At 39.2% G+C, this 22,110-nt stretch overlaps 1 protein-coding gene across 29 annotated transcripts in view; it reads left to right on the top strand.

Moving 5' to 3' along the window:
• The window catches only part of Celf2 (CUGBP Elav-like family member 2), a 780,843-nt gene that overhangs the window by 465,185 nt on the left and 293,548 nt on the right, over nt 1-22,110 (top strand). For 9 of the 29 annotated variants that reach the window (XM_078023190.1, XM_078023191.1, XM_078023197.1 and 6 more), the window contains exon 1: nt 11,834-12,006. The exons of 3 other annotated variants lie outside the window; for them this stretch is intronic. In XM_078023190.1, the coding sequence (XP_077879316.1) occupies nt 11,849-12,006 (158 nt within the window). In that variant the 5' untranslated portion in view covers nt 11,834-11,848. Of the gene's footprint in view, nt 1-3,890; nt 4,114-4,460; nt 4,606-11,833; nt 12,007-16,390; nt 16,677-16,810; nt 16,931-22,110 lie in introns of those variants that run through there. 17 more of the 29 variants (XM_078023202.1, XM_078023201.1, XM_078023204.1 and 14 more) reach the window with 14 other exon arrangements.

Consider the following 22,110-nt stretch of genomic DNA (forward strand, 5'->3'; position numbering starts at 1 on the left):
TGAATTGAGACCCCAGGATCCTTTTGGGTTTGGAGGGTTTTCCCACAAGGCAAGAGGGAGCAGTGGGTTCTGGAGGAACAGGATTGTACCATGTTCCATTAGTTCTTGGCTCGTGTCCCACCCTGTGCAGACTTCACTCTTGGCCTCCATTGCACCAACAGAAATTCTTCCTGTGAGGTGGACAATTTGAGTCTGAGAACTTTGTGATCTTGTGCTCAATGTTAGCAGAGTAGAAGAAATTCCATCCATTGACATGTGTTTTTCAAATTTACTGAGTACCTACTATGATCATGGCACTTAGTATGCTAGAAATCAATTTCTTTTAGACCTTGGTTATTGCGTTATATATACTTCATATGTTCTCTGTGTTTTCTTTCCCTCTTTCATAATAATATGATGTTTTTAAGTAAACCTGGCAATTCTTGGTATCTGAAACTAGCACCTAAATAAATGTAATGTCCTTGATGCCTCCACACTTCAGGATTGTTCTTTTAAGTTAAGGATCTGAAATGCAGGGTAGACTTTTGTAGTGTCCCGTCGTTCATCAAACAAAACTGTCCTGCCAAGACCCTACGACCCTAGCACACTTCATATTAACAACTCCTATTAAAATGGTGCTATTACTTTGCAATGTTAATGTCAAAATGCAAAGATAAGGCACAGAAGGCGGAAAACAGAGTAATTAATGCTATACTTGAACATTTGGTTTTTTAATTCTGGAAATTGCTTGTAACATAAATAAAGGCACATATAATTTACCTTTAAAAATGTCTGGGAAACTCAAATCTAGAAAGGTCAGGAAGCTGGTTGATTCTACTCCTACCACTATCTCCACATTTGTAGCACTTCCCTAGGGTTTCCCTTGCTAAGTCTGCATTGTAAGCTAAAAATTTAATTTATATAGTTAAAAACATCTTCTTGGTTATGAACATAGAGGGTACTCTTCTTTTTATTTATAATTTTTTTGAAAAATTTTCCCCTATAATACTAGCTTGGTAATAATCAATATTATTAAAAATTAACTCCTATTGTCAATGACCTCAAAGAATAATAATTTGTTCTCAGAAATGCTTAGTCTATCTAGCCTCAAACTTCACTTGGAATAAAGCTTACAAGGAATTGACAGGTTATTATTATCTGATACTTATATTTTAACTAATTTTTCATTAATTTACTATCTATCCTTTCAGATTATTACTAATACATTAGAAAAGCGTCAGACTCATTCCACTAAACACTCCTGAAAAGCCATGTCTCACTAGGCTGTGTCTGTGAGCCACTGTGCATGGTAGGGGCACTAGATTGTCCTATGATTGGGAGACTGAATTTCCAAGTTCGGTCATTATTGTACTTCTGCAGATAAGTCACTCAATCTTTCTGTACTTGAATTTTTTCAGCTGAGGGGATAATAGTACCAGCTCTGTGTACTCTACAGCGTTGCAGGGATTAAATGAGCTGTTAAATATAGCAGGGGTCTTCAAATTTAAAACACAAGAGCATAAAAGCAATTTTTCAGTGTTGTCATCTGTGCCAAACAATGCTCAACTTGGAATAAAAATTTTTTTCTACATCTTTGTTAAGGAAACCACATAAAGGAATTTAGAAAATAAAATAACATCACAGTTCCAGTGGTCAAAAGTAGTACACCCTTTTATATTTATCCAAGTGTTTATTAAGTACCAGCCAGAAAGATATTCCATTGGTAGCAATACAAAGTGCAAAGATTTATTCAACATGCATTTGGGGTCAAAGACTTAATATACAATATGTGACTATTATAAATAACATTCTTCCTTACACTCACTCACCTTTATAATCCCAATTTAGCACAAGCAACTGGTGGATGTAAGGCCCTCAATCTGTCATATTAGGGGAGTTGGAACAAGTACTAAACTCTTACCTCAATAGCTTTCTCATTACCAAGGTCTCTAGACTAAAAAGGAAGTGGAGAGAGTATAAAATATTTAATGGTTTGGTTCAATTCCAGTCATTACTAATACGGATTCATAATTCATTTACTGGCTTCCAATGTGAAGAATCTACTTATAGATAAGTGAGTGCATTATTGTCATATGTTAATGCTTGCCTCGTAGTTTAACACCACTGGAAATTATATGGATGTATGCAGAATAAGCCTGTGGGCTAAGCCGTGTATTTTTATCCTTCTCAAATAGACAAAACCCATGCCAGATGTCAGTGCAATCATTCCATTTTTTTGTGAATGTTTGCACTGACCACACACACCCAGTTTCATTACAAGCTCTTCACGTGCCTTAAAACAAATTTGCATTCACTGCCTCCATTTAACTGCAGGGCAAAGAGAGCCCCAGAGAGGTCAAGAGCCTTCTGCCCCCGCACTCAACACAAGTCTCGAGGGGAAGAGGGTCACACTCTATCTCCCTAAGGCCTCTCTGGTTCCAAGCTCATTACACAATGCTTTTCCCACTTCAAAGGAACATCTTAGATTTTATATGCTATCATGCCCTGACAAGGTCACTCATTTTCATATATATTCACTCCATAACTTTCATATGTTCTAATGCAGCAAGGATAAGTTAAAATGAAGTTGTTTTGGGGACATGATTTTGTTTCATGATCTGATCTTTGTCGAGTGATTTACCATGTCTTCTTATTGCCATCTGGACATAGGGATGGCGAATGATTCTACTTTGCTTTTATCCCTTAGTCCAGTTGATGTGCTACACAGGATTAGTGTGCAACAGAAATTAAAGATCCTTCACACGTGCATTCCAGGATAATCTCCATCTTCCTGGCTGTGAACCAAGACCAAGTTCAGAGGTCAAAGATCTAGCAAGATTTTGTTGTGTGTTCCAGACTCTGAAATAGGTAGGAACACAGTCTGCCAATTTTCTCCCAACTCTTATTCTTTCTGCTAATGCTGAGAGTCCAGATCATGACTGACATGCACCATTGTGCTGCTGCAGGATGGGAGGGAGGCCAGTGTTCAGTGACCCAGGTCTGTTTTGGGCTGTTCTAGGATGTTCCATCCAAGCAGAGAACATTCTTGACTTCCGGTCAGGACACATCTCCTGGAGCAGCTCCTTAACTTGAACTTTTGGACAACAGATTATTTGGTCCACGGAATCTAGTTTTTTTTTCTTTTATGTATGTTTAACTTGCTATTTTACCTGGTTAATATGCCTCGAATGCTTCTAATTCCAAAAAACAGAAGTACAGTGTGTTGTTCTGGTTTCCTCTACATGCAAAGCCTAGGGAGTATATTGAAGTAAGGAAGCAGATTTCTTATTTTGGAAAAGAGCAACTCAATGGCCTTTTGAGGATGATACTCCTCCGTCAATTAGGATTTCAATGGGGCCAACAATCTTTGCAAGCGACTCTCTTCTTTAGATCCTCTGCTTCAGGTGAATTACACTGTGATTTATGAGAACCCTGGTGTGCACAGAGTTAAAACATTTCCAAGTCCCCCGATCTCTGTCCTCTACATCCCTGGTCCAGAGTGGGGCTAAGGGTCTTGACCTTGTCATTCTTCCTGAGGACAAGAGAAGAGGAACAGATGAATCCAACTGTGAATGCAGTGTCCCAGAAAAAGAGAGACAAAAATGCTTTTGAGCACACTGACCTATCCCAATCTTTCGTTAGTCATCTGCAATGCCCGCTGACAGTTGACAGCAAAGGAAAATTGGGAAATTGGCTTTGCCGTTAAATGTATAAGAAAAAGGTAACCAAGTTGCTTAATTTTCTGTCCAGTTTTTTAAGATGGTAATTAGGAGAACTAACACCAGCCAGGCTTGAGTGAATGCAAACAAGACCCCTATAGGCAGCACAGTGTATTAGTGTAAAAATATGCCGAGACAACATAACTTGTCAGAGAGGATTATTTCTACTTAGTGAATCTGCAGGAGCCCCTTTGCTCTACTATCCAGCATTTGACTAGGGAAGAGAGTGGAGAGAGAGGGGGGAGAGAGAGAGAGAAAGAGAGAGAGAGAGAGAGAGAGCACATTAGTGAGCAGCGACTGTGGCATTGATGTTTGAGCGTACTTCTGAACTGGCTTTTGTTGAGACTATCTGTGTAGAAAGCATGCGCTGTCCCAAATCCGCTGTTACTATGAGAAATGAAGAGCTGCTTTTAAGGTATGTTGTTGTGTTCTTTGTTTAATGTGTGCTTTTCTAGTTTCTAGAGCTGGCTGAGACAATAATCATGCCCTGAATCAAGTAGCTTCCTTATCTTAGAAAAGAAGAGGAGAAAAAAAGAATCTAAAGAGAGAGAGAGAGAGAGAGAGAGAGAGGGGAAGGAAATTGAGACTAAGAGATTGGGAGAGAGCAAGCCAGAGAAAGGAAAAGCACTGCTGTGAGCGAGTTCTATTTGTACTAGTTACCTTTTGAAAGCAGATCATGTATTTGCTCACTGCTATGTGTGAGTGGCCAGTGGATCATTTTAAGGGCTCCGAATCTGGCTCTTGGTTCGTCTTTTCCTTTGCAATGTCTAAGGCTCTTTCATTATTATGCACTCTGCATGGAATAATCACCGAAAAAGGAGCTGAGGAGACTCCATATTAGACTTTCGTTCCAAATACCGCTCTAATCTGGACTTAACCTACCTAAATAGTCCTCCTGTGTTACCAGGTTTGGATCACTTTATCCTGTATGCAAAATGTGTACCTGTTTGGAGACCTCTGTTCATGCATGGCGTCCTGGGTCCCCATGTATAGAAAGCAAATATTTGTTTCCTGCATCGGTGTTGGGGTTCTCTCACATACCAAAAAGGAGGCACCACTGACCTTTTGGGAAGCAGAGAGAGAATTATGATAGAATTGGCATCCTGCTTTGAAAAATGTAGTCTTTTGTTTATTTGCTAGCAGACATTGTAGCACTGAATACATCTTTGGGTCTGACAATGGGACCGGCTGAACAATGGAGCTGTCAAACTAGCTTAATGCATGTCTGGGGATTTTTTTTTCTTTCTTTCTCAACACCCTTTTTATCTCCTATAATCTTGTTTGTATAGACTATCAGAATGAAGAGTTTTTAGAAATGCTTGTTTGTGGTTTTGTGCTTTTAAAAATTGAGTATCTGCCGTTCACAGAGATGTTTGCATTTTGCAGTTACGTTGGTTGGATTAAGTTAGAGATTTATTGCTTACCTCTCTGTTAACTACAGAAAGAAAACTTATTGATTGAGAATTCTTGTAATACCATTATCAGTTTGGCAAATACCTTGTGATCAGACCTGCTTCTACCGTGTTTAATGCTCAGGGTTTTAAAATTTGCCCATTTGGTGGACTTATGGAATGTAGCAGGGAAGAGAAGTTAGGAGGAATATTTTTAATGTTAAAGGAAATTATAATTTCTCATCCCTATCTTCCCTTTTGGCATCCATGTAGATAAACCATTTAGAAAGTCAAGGACAACTGAGAACTTTTGCCCTTTAAATTTTGGTCACAAACTATTATTTTATAGCCTATTAAGTTGTTAAGTTAAAGGTCTCTGTGGAATATATTGATTTTTGATTTATGCTTATGTCCTCATAAAATGCATCTCTATGCAGCGCAAACATTTCTCATGTCTTCAAATATCTTTCATTTTATAAGATAAGCATTGATTTCTAAGGTAAAACAGTGAGACTGTAGATTGAGAACAGGGAAAATTTTGTTTCAAACTTCTCAAATATTGAAATCATCTTTATTTTCACATTAGTGATAAAAGAATTGACCCTAGAATAGTAAATGATAACTGATTTACATGAAGAATATACATTTATCTAATGTTTTAGTATTTTGTTTAATTACCTGTTTGTGGCAGAGCAACATATCAAAATACATTAGTACATTCCTAGAGAAAGATTAAGGACCTGATTTTCAAAGAAAGAAACAGAAGGGAAATTGTTTTAAAGGGCAAATTTTTAAAAAATTTAGTTACAAATATTTCCTGCTATATTTTGGTTCAAATTAGTGATGTTCCCACTAAATGAGGAACAAGGTGTACTACTTATAAAAACACAGTTATGAAAAACTAGCCATTTTATTTTTAGAGTTGGGCATATGGATTTCAATTTTTTAAAACTTAAGTTTGAAATGTTATGAAATATTGAATGCAGAATTATTTAAATAAATATTGCCAACTAAATAGAATTGCCATGTCACGTAGAGACTTTCTGTTGATAATATTTTCCAAGCCTAGGCAGATATATATATATATATATATATATGGAGTGTGATAATATTTTAAAGTTATCATTGGGAATAGAATGCATTTTTAAAGCATACTGATGTTCTCTTGCTTCCAATGGGATCCGAACTTCTTCTCTTGGGTATACCAAGAATTGTTTTGGGGATGAGCTCATAAAAGGTAATGGGTGAAGCTTCATATCTGAGGGAAGCCAACTGTTACCAGCACACCCATATTTTTAACCTAAAACAAAGGTTTTGTGTGTGTGTGTGTGTGTATGTGTGTGTGTGTGTGTGTGTGTGTGTGTGTGTGTGGTTTAGAAGAAAATAGTCTTCAGAGCTCCCTAGCTTCTTGTCCGGAGCTCATTTAAATAAAGAAATAACTTGAAAAATCTCCATGTTTAATTTTTTTAAAACTAAATTATCAATTATTTAACTCTGATCTCTTCACTTTAATTCCTGAATGGTCATAGTAAGGTTGAGAAACAAGGGCAATCTCTTTCCACTCTGTTTGCTCTCTAGTTGCTTGATTCATCACCAGCCTCCAGAATTTGGAGACACCCTGCCTTCCAGCATCCAACACATAGATGTCTTTTTCCTTAACCTGATGGGGAAGGTATGAGATTGCCAGGAACAGGCAAACTTGCCTGCATCTATTTTTACAACAGTAGTAAGATAACGTAATCTGTATCCTGCTTCTGGCCTCGATTCCCCTGGATAGTGACCTAAACAAATGTAGAAATAAAAATTAATTCTAAGCCCAGACTTGCAGAAAAGGAGTAGTATAAAATTCAAACTGGGAAAATGGTTTCTTTCAATAGAAAGTAATGATTACACCCTAAGCCCCTTTACATACGAGCCTTGGGAATATTCACAAGCTGTGTATAGCAGACCACAGACTGAGATCTATAACCTCCGTGCTTTTAAATTCTTTTATTTGTTAAGATGAAGCATCACCGTTTTTATTTTTAAAAATATGGGTGAATACAATTGCAAAATATCCTTTGGGGTCTGAAAAAAACCAGAGGCGAGTGGTTGATTAATATTCATATCTAGAACTTTAACAAGTACAGATTGTGCTTGAATACCTACAAAGTCATTCAAAGAGTGAATCAATACTAATTATTGTAATCAGGGGGGTTAATTAGGTGAAAATGTGCCTGATGGAAAGTTCATTGCTCACAGCCCTGGAAACACCCAGGATGATGAAAAGAAAGGGAAAATGCAAAAGGAAAATGTGCTATTGGGAAGCATGGCTCAGCATTTAAGGTGTCAGGATTTGTAAATGAAAAACTTGATTTTGTGTAATTGCAGTCGTGAGGAAATTGGAAATATCCAACTTAGTTTTTTTGTAGAGAGATTTGTGTAAAAGTTATTAAAGAATGCAGTTGATTTAGTGCCATCTGCTCCGGAACATTTATCCATACTTCTTTAAACAAGTGCAAGTCCATACAGTGGCAATAATCCTTTCTCGGATCATCTTTATCAGCCTTCATTGCATTTCTTCCTACCTTTTGGTAATTCCTCAGGGATTTGTTGGGGGATGGGGTGTTCTTATTTCATAAAACTATTGATTGCTTCTCTAATTGTTATTGGATTTGAGAATTTTTCTGAACTAACAGTGACTTTTATTCTGTAGGAAAAAGGAAACAGTGGTTTGGAGTGGATTAAAATTCATGGCATTTTATTTAGCTGACGTTGAGAAAAGGGTGTCAAAGAAAGGGAGGTACATGTGAGGTGTCCTGTTGCAGTGAATAGAAATGAGTGTCCCAGAGCTAGAATATCTTTCAGATCACATGGTGCCAATCTACAAAGATGGGGCTCAGATGTGCGCGCACGCGAGAGAGAGAGAGAGAGAGAGAGAGAGAGAGAGAGAGAGAGAGAGAGAGAGAGAGAAGAGAAGAGAGGAGAGAGAGTGTTTTGAACCTCCACTCAGCCCAGAGATGCTGCTGTCAACATGATTTGGGATGAGGTGCACCTAGTTCCTTCTGCCTCTTGGAAAGTCATTAGAAATGATCAGATACAGGTGTGCATATCTTCCTCATAGCTTTTTTGTTGTTGTTGTTCTGTGTGACCAATTCTGGCACATTTTCTTGTATATCAACGCCAACAGGAAATGGTATGCAGGAAGAGAGAGTGACACCAGCTCAGATTGATACATATTAAGAGGGCAGCTTGAGCTCCTGCTACTTGAGCCCACTGCAGGTTGACCTGCCCGTAATAGCTACCCAGGACCCTGATGACTCACTGGTATTCATGAAGCAGCAGGGCGAGCATGCCCTCTGCAAAAAGAAATAAAAACTAGGATTTTCCTGCAGAATTATTCAATTCAACAAACTTTGTTGTCATGGTAAAGAAGAGCTTGTATAATGCTAATACACCTCTGATACTCCTGGCTTTTTTCATCCCTGTCTTGAGTAAGCTCACAGCTGCAATTAGTAGAAACTCTGTTGAAACTTAAGGCAGAGCAGCAGCTGGCCTCTAGCAGGTGTGTGAAGTCTCTAGCAAGGACATGATGGTCCATATAGGCAGAAGTCAGTCTGTGCTTTTTGTTCCCCTGGAAAGCTGTCCACCCTGGTCATAACAAGGACCACACATCCTGTTTATCACACCTAGCTTTTTGAATGTGTTGGTCTGGGACACCAGCTGTGATTTGGTTTACCTGCTCATTTAAAGATGCTTTAGGAATCCTCTCTGAGTGAGCAGGAGTGGTATGGACTTCCTTGAAGTAGTGGTTGGGATTCATGTTGACCTTCTTTCTGAAAACTGACTTGATAAAAAGCAATAGAGACCTCATTCCAAGCCCCAGAATGCTCTGGGCCTGCTCTCCCAAAACTGTCACTTCTGGGTTGGCCTGTGGGCCTTAGGTCAGTGAAAACCTTAGTGCTACAAGAACCACAGGATGAGGGCTTGCTTTTTACTTTCCCTCTGCCTTCTCATTTGCCAGTTCCAGGTTCCAGCAAAGATTGGGGTATGGGGTGTTATGATAGAAGTAAGAACTAGAATCGAAAGTTATTAACAATATGCTTTGTGCCTGACATTCCACTAACTGGTTACTTTGTCTCGGGTAATATAATTCTCACAGCTATTCAAGAGTTGGTGATAGTTGTGACTTCTCAACTTAAAGGTGAAACACTAAGACCAAGACAGATGAAGTCATGGGCCCATAGATACAGCTCATAGTGTAAGGGACTATAACTCAGGGCTCAGCCATATTCCTGCCCTGGCCAATGGGAAGCATAACAATTTGTCATTTGCCAAGACTTCCTGTCGGGCAGCAGTTCTACTGTAGAGATTGATGGGATATACCTCCTAGTTTGTTTTTTTACCAATGAGATAGTTGTACAATTCAGCAAGGACTCCTCACCTAAGATATGAGGTCAAAATCCTGTTTATTTTTTATGGTTTCAGCCACTTAGCTCTTCCTGAATTATGGTCCCTTTAACCTTGTCTACCTTCCAGGGCCAGTTTTAGGAAGAGTGTAGGAGATAGGATTAAAGAAGTGGAGAATGATGAGAAAGAAGAAGGAATTAAGGGAATAAGGAAAACAATTTTTGAAAGCAGCAATTTTTACTTCTAAAATCTAAAAAAAACCCCTCTGTACCCTCATTTGTTTACCTTGGAGTTCACAAGGTCTTTGAATTAAAGCATTCTGTGCCTCATTCCTCTTGGGCTTTAATATGTAGAATGGGAATAGATTTGCAAAGGAGTAATAGAATTTTAGAGCATCATGAAATTAAAATGTGAATCTTTATGTGTATAAGTGGGCAAATATGTCATACTGCAATGATAACCAAGAAACAAATTATTTAGAATTATATGTAGATAAATATGTATATATAGATGTAGTGCTAAGGATCAAATCCAGTGCTTCACATGTGCTAGGCAAGTGCTCTACCACTGAGCCACAACCCCAGCCTCTGAATTGATCTTTGTTTTTAAAATAAAGTAAAATCATATCCTAAGCTTAGTTACCTTTCTTCCCGATTTCCCAAGGTCATCCACATCTCCTCTCTAACCTTACATTATTCTTATGACTTAGAGCACAGGTGACTATTAACATTAATAGAGAATTGAGAAACTAAAAATTAAGTCACATTCAACCATAGAGATGAGATCTAGTACATCCCAGTCCTTTTGGGGAGATAGCTCTACTAATTTTTCCTGAAGATTTTTGGGAAGTTCTTTTAAGAGAAAGAAAAAAAAAATTCCCCCCTAATGGACTTACTGGAAATTAGCATCAAAAGCAAATTTAAATAAAAAGTCATTTGGGATTTTCAAAAACCTCTTTCATAGGCTAAAAATGGTTCAAGATTTGAACCATATTATAGGGAAAAAATAAATTTCCTGTGCTCAAAACCTTGATGTATTTCAACCTACATGTCACTTTAATAGCTTGGTTATATAATTGCTGTAGTAATAATTAGGCTAACACATTGTACTTCTTATCTGAGGATCATGGTAGGCTTTGATTTGTCAGCCATTCATCCCTCATAGGAAGCAATGGCCACGTATAAGACAAAGGTCGAACTGATGAATCAGAAAATTAAATGACTTGTCCCTAGTGTCCATCAAACTCTCTGACAGAATAAAATGCCGAATCCAACAGGTTTGGTTCTTAAATCTCATAATCTTTTCACTCAGTCTGAAAGTAGTATTTGTCCTAAAGAGTCTGATCTGCATGCAACAGATCAGATATCTTCTGATCTTAGTAGCCAGAAGCTCTTTGCTGGGGATCATTTATCATTGTGAGTCAAGTGATTCATGTGCTTGCTTTTACAGACACCCAAGCTTTTGCTGTTTTAATCCTCACTCTACTTCAAGATGTATTTGTTCAGAGCAAATGGGGGAGATTCAAGCAAATGGGGGCTGATTCCCTCTTAAGTTGAGATTTTGCTTCTTTCCCAGATCTGTCTCACCCCCCCCCCCAAAAAAAAAGCTCACCACATCCATCTCTTTTTCTTTCTCTCCCACCTGTTGCTGTATTCTCTGGGCTCCAATGTTACCACCACAACTGTGTCCTCCCAGCTGTTGCTCCTCAGCTGTTGTATTTTGTCAAACAGTAATTTCTCCTTTTTTTAAATTTAATAACACGTGACGGTAAGATAAGAATGTCTGGCTGATGGAGGAAAACATTTGGTGGGGGCGGGGGTGTTGAAGGGCAGATTGTGAGGGAATTAGAAACCTCATTCTGATAAGTATGAATTTTGTTCCTCCAGCCAGGCTGGCACCAGATAAGGGCACCTGGTTTAGTTTGACAAATCTCGGCATCTTCAAGAGGGCACTGGACATTCCTTCAAAGTTGTTCCCCCCACCCCCTCCAGTGCCTTCCATGTGCAAATCACTGTGCTAGACAGGGGAAGTCTTTTTCAAGTCCCCACCCATTCCCCCAGACTTCTTCCCAATTTTCCCCATGCTATTTACTCCATCTTCCCCCTCCCTCTCCCTGGTAAAGTCTGGAAAGGAATCCCACCGCCCACTGCAGAGACAGCTGTTCCCAGTTCAGAATCAGCCTTGGTCAAGGCGGGTACTCTCTCTCTCTCTCTCTGCAGATAAGCCACCTAAGGCTCCTCTCTTCCCTTTGGTAGTCACCCACCTCCTCAGACCCACAGCTCCAGAGGAGAGCTTCAGATGTTGTCTGGCTCCCACTTGAAAGAGAAGGGGGGAAAGGAGAAAGGAAGAGAAAGCAAGACCAGTGGTGTGATGGAGAGAGGGGGAAAAGGAAAGGGTAGGTTGGGGAGAGAAGTAGTGAGGTGGCCAGGCTGTGGGTCCGAGAGATCCAGAGTATTAACATTTCCTCCCCTTGGATTGGAAGCTCCTGAGAGCTCTAGTCGGGGAGCTCATTTTCCAGTGCCAACAAGGTATGTATGCAAAGAACTGTCTCCAGTTGGAGTGCCTCCTCAGGAGGAAGATGAATTCACCACGCAGTCTTTGGGCTCTATTAAAAACAGATTCAGAAAAACACAAGATTGCAAGCCAGTAAAAGCTGCTCTCAAAGGACAGCAACTGCTTAATATTCCCTTAAAAATGTAAAATGGTAGTTTAATAACTATTTTATCTGTGCAGGCATTTAATTTTACTCATCCAGTTGTAAGAATGTGATCAAAAACTCAAAATGAGGGGGGGGGGCGAAACCAGTGTTGATTTTAAGCTTATGATTGGTGATATTAATATTTGTTTTTAGGTGATATCTTTCTGGAGGACCTAGAATAACAATTTACAATGTATCACTTAACGCTTTTTTTTTTCTTTTACTTAAAGCATATTTTAAAAAATTAAACCAAGCCATTATTTATTTTTGTAAGTTGCTAATGAAATTGGAGTCAGCCAAGAACAAACACATGGCTACAAAGCCAGATACTCTCTCAGGTAGTTAAAATTCATGTGGAATTCAAATTTATTGCCTGGAAATGATGGGAAATCCCATTATAGGGCCTGTATTTCTTGTTCCAAATGATTCTCAGCATACTGGGCTTGTTTTTCTGTTTTGTTTTTGTTTCTTTAAAAAAAAAAAACCTGAAACAGCAATGTTAATAAAATTTGAATGCAAAAGTGTGATGGGGAAAGATGTTTGGGATTCTGGTTTGCAATAAGTAGCCAGGAGTGAGGAGCAGAAAGAAATCCTTTACTTGAGGTAGCTTTTTTCAACTAACTGAACAGCTGCTAGTGCATCTTTGTTCTGTGGTTGCATTGCTGATAGTTACTCCTTTTTAAAAAAAGACTGCTATGTGGAAAGTTATGTACAGGAATTATTTTGAAAAATAGAAATTTGTCATAAGATCTATAGGGTCATCTGCAGAAGAAAATGAACTTGTTTCATTATAAACTTTAATCAGCGTATATCAGCCACCAGTCTCTGGAGTATAAACTGTAAACATGTTGAAAGATCTACAGTTGGTGGACTATATTCTAGTTGGCTGATCGGGGTGGCAGGAAAAGGATTCTTCCAATTCAGGCGATGTGTACTCTTTGTACAAATGCATTTATTAGCACTCTGTTGCTACTGACCGTTGTTTTTTAATGCTAGTGATAATTCAGTGTTCAAACAATAGACATTGGACAAAACTCAGTATGAGATGAGGGCCGAGGAGGGAAGTGGGGAGTTGAAGCAGCACAGCGTACTGGCTTGCCTTGGAAGGCCTGGGATAAAATGAGGTCATTCAGAAACTTTCCCTTGAAGTGCTTCCAATTCTTGAATTGCCTTTTGTTTGGGAAATGAATAGCAAGTTGATTAAAAAAAGAGAGAGAGAGAGAGAGAGAGAGAGAGACAATTAGGGAGGTAGGGGGATGGGTCTAGAGAAGAGCTTAAGGTTTTTCTACAATGGAGCTAAAACTATGGGGAAACTTCATTGTTCCTGGTCCCTAGTGATGTCAGCACATGATGGTGTCACCAATCGGTTTAGGTCCACAAGAGGGGCTCTCTGATGGCCTCCCGTTGCCTTTCACTTTTGTTGATAAGATCCTTGGCTATAAAATAGCTTCATTGAACCCCAGTGTTCCACTGAGGCCCCGAGAAGCTGTGTGCCATATAACTCCAACTGCCAAAACATGATACCTAATGGCTCATTACTACATGAAAATTTTAAAAGGGGCCCTATTGAATTTTTTAGATTTTTTTCCCCCTTCTGCCAAAGGAGTGAAATGAGAAAGTTAAGCTTTTTATCAGGTGGCGTTTGAGCGTTTTTTGTTTTCATTTTAAGCACAAGAGCTTTGAATTTCTTATTTTTAAAAACATCTAGTGCTGTGATCATAGAAACTTGGATATTAGAAATGAAAACCACACATGGAAGGCTGTCATGAATGACCAATGGGATGGGGGTGTGTGTGAGCATTTTGTTTCTTTCTGGCACCTACATCAAGCGCCTATGCAATCACTATATTATTTATGTATTTGGCAGCCTGAGTGTTTATTTAAACTCAGCCACACTCCATAAGCTTTCCTTGGTTCACCACACTACATCTCATGTAGCCTGAGTTTTCTTTTATATTTGACCCTGGTTTTCCTTCTAACTTTAAATGGTGAGAGCAAATGTGCTTTGGAAACTATGTTGCACTGTAGTTGTTAAATAAGGCAATAACCTATGCACTTGTAATTCTCTCTCTATGACCTACTTACATACTACTTCACCCTCCTTATAGTATGATTAAAAGCTGCTTTGAATCCACTATTGCCTCAAGGGATTTGAGGCTAGAATTTAACAAACTACTGAGAAGGCTTAAGTCAGGAAGAGGGCCTCCCTACAGCTTTTTCTAACTAATTCACATGCAATTAAAGAGAAAATAAATATTTTAGAAGTGTACATGTTAATGAAGCATTTTCTACCTTATAGAATGTAGATATGTATGAAACTTCATCCCATCGCTGACATGAAGATATTTCTCTTTTTGATTAACAGGGTTGTTTTGCTTGTTGGAGGCATGTTCTGTTGTCTCCTAAATTGGTTATATAGGCTGTTTGTATATATAAGGGATTTATATAATAACACGGAAAACTAAAAACTGTCAAGGTTTGTCTTCATTTATCCAATCAATTATTTAGATAATTAAAAGACCAACAAGAATTGTAGAATTTCAAAGGTACTAGCAATAGCTGAAGTGGGAAGTAAATGTAGCTTGGGATTCAGAAAGTTTGGGTATTTTTGGATGTAAGAATTCATTTTATTGCAACTGTTTCTCAACTGTATACAAGCCTACACCTGTATCCTCAGGAAAGGCCATATTAGAAAATGATAAGTCTAGCTCTGCATTTCAAGTACCTTCCAATTAGGTCAAAAGTCCGATATATTATTCAGCTGGAGAAGGAAATCAAGTCAATTAAGTATGAATGGAGTTAACTGAATATCATAGGGTTGTTACTCCATATTGCTCAATGCACCGAATCTGGATTTAAAATTGTGGATTTAAAGTTGATGTGTAAATATCTATTTTCTTTCACAATCTCTAAAGATAAATCACATAAGAAAGTGGTGAGAAAAAAAAATGAAAACAATCTTTTCTTCATATAGTGTTTGATACATTTAACTACTTGTGACTTAGCTGGGTCACTGTAGCCAGAGGGTTAATTAACTAAGACTTGATTTGTGAGAAGCCCAGTTCCTGAGCACCACATTCTGATTTTCTTTAGAATGAAAACAACATGGAGTAGAAATCAGATTTTCAAATAAAAACTGTGTGTGTGTGTGTGTGTGTGTGTGTGTGTGTGTAGCATATGTGTGTGTGCACACTTAAATAAATGTACATATGCATTACCCTCAAAATTTAAACCCTGTAATTACAAAACAAAATGAAAAGTGATGATTACCCTAAGAGGCAAACTATAAACTTTTGGTATGCCATTTATGATGTTGATTTAGAATGTGAAATATGCCGTGTAATTTTACGTAGTTGGCACTGCACTGAAAAGTTTGGTTTAATAAACAACACAACAAAGAGCGATAAATTAGAATGTCACCTTGTAAACTAATCTTTCAAATTCTTTCACAAATAACTTGGAAAAATTTAACTCGCCTGCTTCTCTGAAAGTCTTGCCACTTTCCTTGATTCCTATTAGGAAATCAGTCACAAGCTTAAATGTGGCCATTACATTATAGACCAAACACATGAAGTTATTTTTATTTTTGTTTTGTTTTCAATCATTGTGTTAAATCACCAAACTGCCGGTTCCTAGTATTTATCAATATTTTAAAAATGTGATTTATTACTGTTATTTTCGGTCCATATTTTAGTGTTTTCAAGTTGATACAAAAGACGGTAAGTTCAGTTGTGCAAAGACTGGTCTGTCACCTTAAAGCACTGAGTTAAGCCCTTAAATGTAACTTGGGCCGTATTTATCTGATACTTTGCCTAAATACGATTTCAGGGATTGTTGTCAGTTCATACACTGGCAAGCATGCACTGAAACAAACCCTCTTGGTGATTCTGTCTCCGGTGGCTTCGGTTTGGGAGCCTGGTTCTGGGCTGGAAGGGAATCGGGCTTTGGCACTTAGCACCAGCACTAAACCTCTCCTACAAGTGGCCACTGCGGCCTCGTGCCAGAGCAATGGGGAACTGAGTGCAGCAGGGCAGGGCCAGATCGGTGCACGAGTTTGCATTTCGGTTTGCGTGGGGACCCCAGACAAGCGTGACAACGCAGAAAGCGCGCCGGCTGCGCCCGGGCAGCGGCCACCCGCCTGGGTCGCTCCTGGGGCGGGGCGGGCCCGCAGGGGTTAAGCGGCGGCGCGGCGGGCGCCCGGGGAGCTCCGCCCCGCCCGCCGCACCTGGCGCTCGGCAGCCGGCCGCCTCGGCACTGGATTTCGGAGGGGATTGGCGGAGAGCGCCAGGGAGAGAATGTGACAAGTGCGGGCTCGGCGGCCGCCGGGGGAGGCCGCGCGCACCTGTCCCTGCCCGTCTCGCGCCGCCCGCGGCCGCTCGGACGCGCGCAGAGCCGCCCCCCGCCACCGCCGCCAGCGCCGGAGAACATGACTTCTGCCTTCAAGCTGGATTTCCTCCCGGACATGATGGTCGAGGGCCGCCTGCTCGTCCCGGACAGAATGTGAGTGTGGCCGGCGGCCCGCAGGGCCGAGTGTCCGCGTGCCCGAGCGGGCGTCGTCAGCTCAGCTGGCGGGTCCCGCGGGCGCGGGGGGACAGGCGGCGCTCGCAGCTGCCGGGCGCGTGGTGGCCGCTCGGGAATCGGCGGCCCTCTGGGCTTTCCGAGGCCGACGCTGGACGCGGGCAGCAGGGAGCGCGTCCGGACGTGCTACGCCCAGCCACTGGGCACTGGCGATCCGGACACGGGGGCCCGGAGGGGTGAGCGGGGCGAGAGGGGCGCGGTGTCTGTGGGTCCAAGCGGCCTGAGAGAAAGCTGGGCGGGGCGCGGCGTCCCGCGGACCGGCCAGCGGAGCACGGGGTCCGGGGCGGGGTGGGCGCGTGCTGGTGTGCACGCTCGTGTCATTTGAGCTGTGGAGCTGATGCAGCGCTCGCGGCCCGTTTAAAGATCCCTCCTTACCAAATTATCCATCCATCAGACTTTCCGTTTGCAAAAATTCCTCTCCTAAGGTGGGAGAAAAGAAGAGAAACACAGAAGAAAATAAAAGGGGGGCGGGGTGGGGAGGTATGATAATTATAAAGCATTAAAGTAGCCAGGTGTACTCTATTGTAGAAATTAGAGGTAATTTTTACGTAATCATGATGGTTTGTCTGATATGCAGTCTGTAATTTAATAATGTGATTCTGGTTGTTTTACATGTCGTCAAACTAGGGTAGAGCGGTTATTGGAAGAACTGGAGAGCTGGGATTCCAGGAGGAAAGGAAACTATGTCTAATTTTTATCAGTCTTGTTAGTCTTGATAGGGAAGTTTCTCTGATGAGCTCAGGGATGTCAAGTCAATAGGATCTACTTGAATTTCAGGCATGTTATGTAAAGAAAATCGAAAGAAATAGGAAAAGAACTGCTAGACTGAGTCAGAAAGGTCTGGAGTATATAAAATTCCCTCTTAACGGGTGAGAGATTTGATAGTGGATGTAGGGCTAAAAGATATTTAGTGAAGAAAAGTACTGCTGTCGAGTAGGAGTACATACAAAACGTTTCCGATTCTACCCACTGTTAAGACTTAACATCTGCACACTTTCTGGCACCTTATGGTCTTCTTCGGAATGTTCCGGCCATTCCGAGTTTTATGATCCATTTTCCTGGCAACTAACTTTTCCCTGTGATGCTAGATGCTTTTTCTAGTATGTCAGGTGTTGTGAGTTGAGATTCTTAGGCAACTCTGCAGCAGCCAATTATTTAAGTCCTTCCTAAAATTAAAAAAGAAAGTGGGAAGGATGATAGAATTCATTTAATGTGAATCGTCCTTTCTGTCAATATGAAGACTATTAAACTTGCTGAAATAGTGGTCTCAACGGAGATAATCAGAAAACATAAAACATTTAATTTCCTTTTGGTGCTTTTTCTGTGAGATATTAATCCTGATTAGTAACATTTCCATGATGTAAGAGATCTCTGTCATCTGCGTTTAATGCATGCTTGCAGGTGAGCTAGTTTGGAAGTTTTATGTGTTTCCTGTGTTAGAGTAGACTGCAACCAAGGAATTAGATTGATTATGATTTTGAATTTATAGTCACCTGCTACTTAAGTGACCATCATATATCTAGCTAATGAATGCTTTGTGAATTTAAAGTATTAATGGCCTCTGAAAGATGTAGTCTCTTGTCAATTAAATTATGAATTATGAAAATTTAATTTGTCCTTTTCATTTGGTAGATGAATATGGCTCGTTCAAACTCCTTAGTCTGAATGGAGACTTTGTATCTTAGCTATGGACTTTCCTATACAAATCCTAATATGATTTCTACTCCATTTCTCTTCCAAATGTTCGTTATTTCCAAATGATAGCCTTTGGAATGGAACCAGATTGTTTTCAGTGTTTGTCAACTATTGCTTAATTGAACTAAAAAAATTTTTTTGTAAATGATAGCTTTATTATTTGTTTCCAAGATAACTATTGTGTGTCCCCTATGGCCCTGAGAACACTGTAGCATGTTTTCCAAAATAGCTTGTAATTAACTCATATTGAAGGCTATATTTGGGGATAGAGGTATGTGGGTGGGAACATGATTTGGAAATGCATGAAACCCACCTAGGCAGTGTATTTTATTGCCATACTCATACAGTTGAGAAGATAGCCATGTGGATTTATTGTTTTGAGAACTGGTTGTCATATATGGTATATTGCTGCTTGGACTAAATTGCAGTCTGCTAGATATTGGCCTGTTCCTAAAAGAAACTTAAATAAAGCATGGGGGCTTTTCGAGGTTGATTTTCTAAAGCAGGAGAAAATATTTTGTGATGTTTTCCCACAAGAATATATTAGATAAGTTTTCAAGATGTAATATGTTTGAGTCCTCAAGGCAGATGAACAAATAGCTTTTGAGATGAATTATTATGCTTGATGGCTCCACAAGCCATTCAATGTTTAAAGAGCCCACAACATGTAAGGCTCTGTAGTGGCAAAGAATTGCATGTGCTTTAAAATTTGGGGGTTTTACACATTCTGTATCTAAAGCGTAAATGGAAATGAACACATTAAATAATCTGGACTATTGTTTTTGTTCTTTCTGTTGTTATAAAATACTATTTACAACAAACCATCATGAAAATGGTACTGATTTTTTAAAAAATTGTTTTAAACTGGGGCAGTTAGTTTTGAATTAGGAGTAGGGGTAGTATTCCCTCCTTTGTTTCAACTTTTTAGTGATTATATATATATTTAGATTTTGAGTGCTTTTGAATTTTTAAACAACTGATAAATAAGGTCTATATAATGAGAAATCACAGGTGAAAAAATTAGTATTTATTTAATAATTAATTTAACTAATTAAGTATTAGTTAAATACTGAAGATACTGAGAAAATGAAATTGTTAATTTTTTTCACATTCAGTAAGTATCCTTTTGAAACTGAGAAAAATCAAGCTGATTGTAAATTCATCTACTTGGTGATTGGCTTTTTGGTTGTAAGTCTTCCCAAGTCAGGGTAACTGGCACAATATCTATCAGCATATAAATAAACTGAAAGGTAGTCCTAAGGAAATCATAGTTCCTAAAGTTCTTTTCAATTATAACAATCTCATCAGCACTCATTTTATAGATAAGGGCCAAAGTAATCAAACCACCAAAATGAGAACACATGAGCTGTTAGTTAAATGCCTAATTTGTGCCTGAGTGCTTTATTTTCATTGTCGGTGATCTTCATGGTAGATCTAAAGGGTGAATATTATCCCCATTTTACAGATGGTGTTTAAAGAGCTTGCACATTTTACCATAGGCAGTAAATGGCAAAGCTGTGTTTTTTTTTTTTTCCCCAAGTGTGTGTGTGAGGAGGACGGTGAGGTGTGGTGAATGTATGTCCATATGCTGATGGAGAGGGAAAAGAGAACTGTAATTAAAAAGTATGTCAGATTTTTTAATCAGAAGACCAAAATTGTACCACATGAGAATGCTTGAGCATTGTAAGAAATAAACATATATCACCTGTTCAGGTTGACATGTGAAGTGTCATATTCTTATTCAGTTCAAATTTATTTATTCCATATGCTCATTAACTAATGAGAATATATTTTAATTACACAGTTTTTTTGTTGTTGTTTACTAGCAAGATGAAGATTGACAGCAGTGGGCTCTTCTTCCCCCCCACCCCGTATGGCATTTAAAGTTTATTTGGAAAATGCAGTTACAAATAATAAAATCCTGAGATAACTGACATTTATTGCCTGATTCCATGATGGTCATGAAAGGAAATTAAAATGAGAAAACTCTAAAAGAAGAGCTGTACATATGGTTCTTCAAGGGAATTTTTAAAAATACTTTTTCGGGTGGGATTTCTCAGTTAACAGTGCATATTTTAGTATCAGTTGCTTTCTGAGACCAAAAATTCATCCCACATTGGCTTTTTAGAACGTGAATGTTATCTTTGATCTGGGCAGAGGTATAATTTTAATTGTGAAGTCTTGCTACTTAATTGTAATATGCTGGATTGGGATTACTTTGGCATCTGTTGATGAGATGCAATGAACTGGGGAACCAAGAACCTTGAAAGACAAGATAAAAAGGAGATGGGGTTTTCAGATATGAACCTAGTAATTAAGATTTCATAGAATTGTTTAGAATGTTGTCTACTTCAGTATTTTTTTCTCCCCCTTACAGCTATAATAACACTATATTAGGCCTCTGAAGTTGCTTGCTTTTTTTTTTTTGCATAAATTCCCAAACTTTTCATTCTTCTTTACCCCTTGTTTCTTAAACACTATTTTACTTCTCATAAAAAAATAAAAAGTTGAAGCATTTTGGCACACAAAATAACCTGGTGCACTTGAATATATACAGCTAGCACATAGTATAATCCCAGCTACTGTGCAAAAATTCAAGGTAGTGTTCATTGTTGAGTTATATGTGTAGACTCAGGTGACCAATATCCTAACAGCAATCTGATGTCATTGTCGGAAATTAAAAAAATTAAAAAACACCTCACAAATGTTAAGCAATACTATCAGCATACCTTATTTGCATTTAAATGGAACATGTTATACTTTCAACATGTTTCAAGGAGCTAAATTAATAAGTCATCACTGAACTTCACCCAAATTTAGAAAGTCATTATCTCCAGTTTAGATTATTGCTTATTGAAAGGCTTTGCTTCTTCAGGGGAGGGTGGAATTTTTGGTTCTCATTCATGACATAGGTCATCACTGAGGGTGAGGTGTTTCTCTGTGTAATATTTGTTTTTAGGGAACTGCAGAAGGGAGGGTTTAGAAGCCACTAATGATTTCCAGTTCATTAGCACCTCCAACTTCTCATGCCATCCTGTCTGCACCATCCAGGAGGTTCCAAAGTAACATGGTGTGCTACTTGTGTAGCAGTGCAGAAAATGTATTTTTATTTTTTCCTTAAGAACACGCTCTTGCTAGACCTAGGAGAAATGGAGCTGCACGCGTTCTTGGAAAAACCTATGTGGGAAACAAAAACTAATTAGAGCAGTAAATGTGATGCTCTCAGGTAATTGTAAAATAATTATTCCCCTTTAGCATCATCACTGTTTAATTGTGCCATCCAATATCCTCCTGCTCGGAATCCAGATGTGCAGGGATAGACACCTCCTCCTCCTCCTGGGAATGTCTTTTTCATTTAGTGTGAGCCTCAGACTCTTCCTGAAGGTCCTCTAAAAGAAAGGAGGGGGGACATTTAGGGGAGGTTTTGAACAGCTTCACTCTCCCTGCTTGTTCTAAATCATGACAGAAAGTGATTACTTCGACTATTTTTATAGAAATACAATTCCAGTTCTCTGGTTGACATGCCTCGAGTGAGCACGTTGGAAATTTACACTCTGACGGTGCCAGCTCAGAGTTTTATGAACTGTAGATTGTATATTGCGTTCACATAGTGAGAGTGATGTTGTAGAATCAGCTGATAATTTAAAATGTAATGCTAATA

This window comes from Ictidomys tridecemlineatus, chromosome 10 (assembly GCF_052094955.1).
Source record: "Ictidomys tridecemlineatus isolate mIctTri1 chromosome 10, mIctTri1.hap1, whole genome shotgun sequence".
NCBI lineage: Eukaryota > Metazoa > Chordata > Mammalia > Rodentia > Sciuridae > Ictidomys > Ictidomys tridecemlineatus.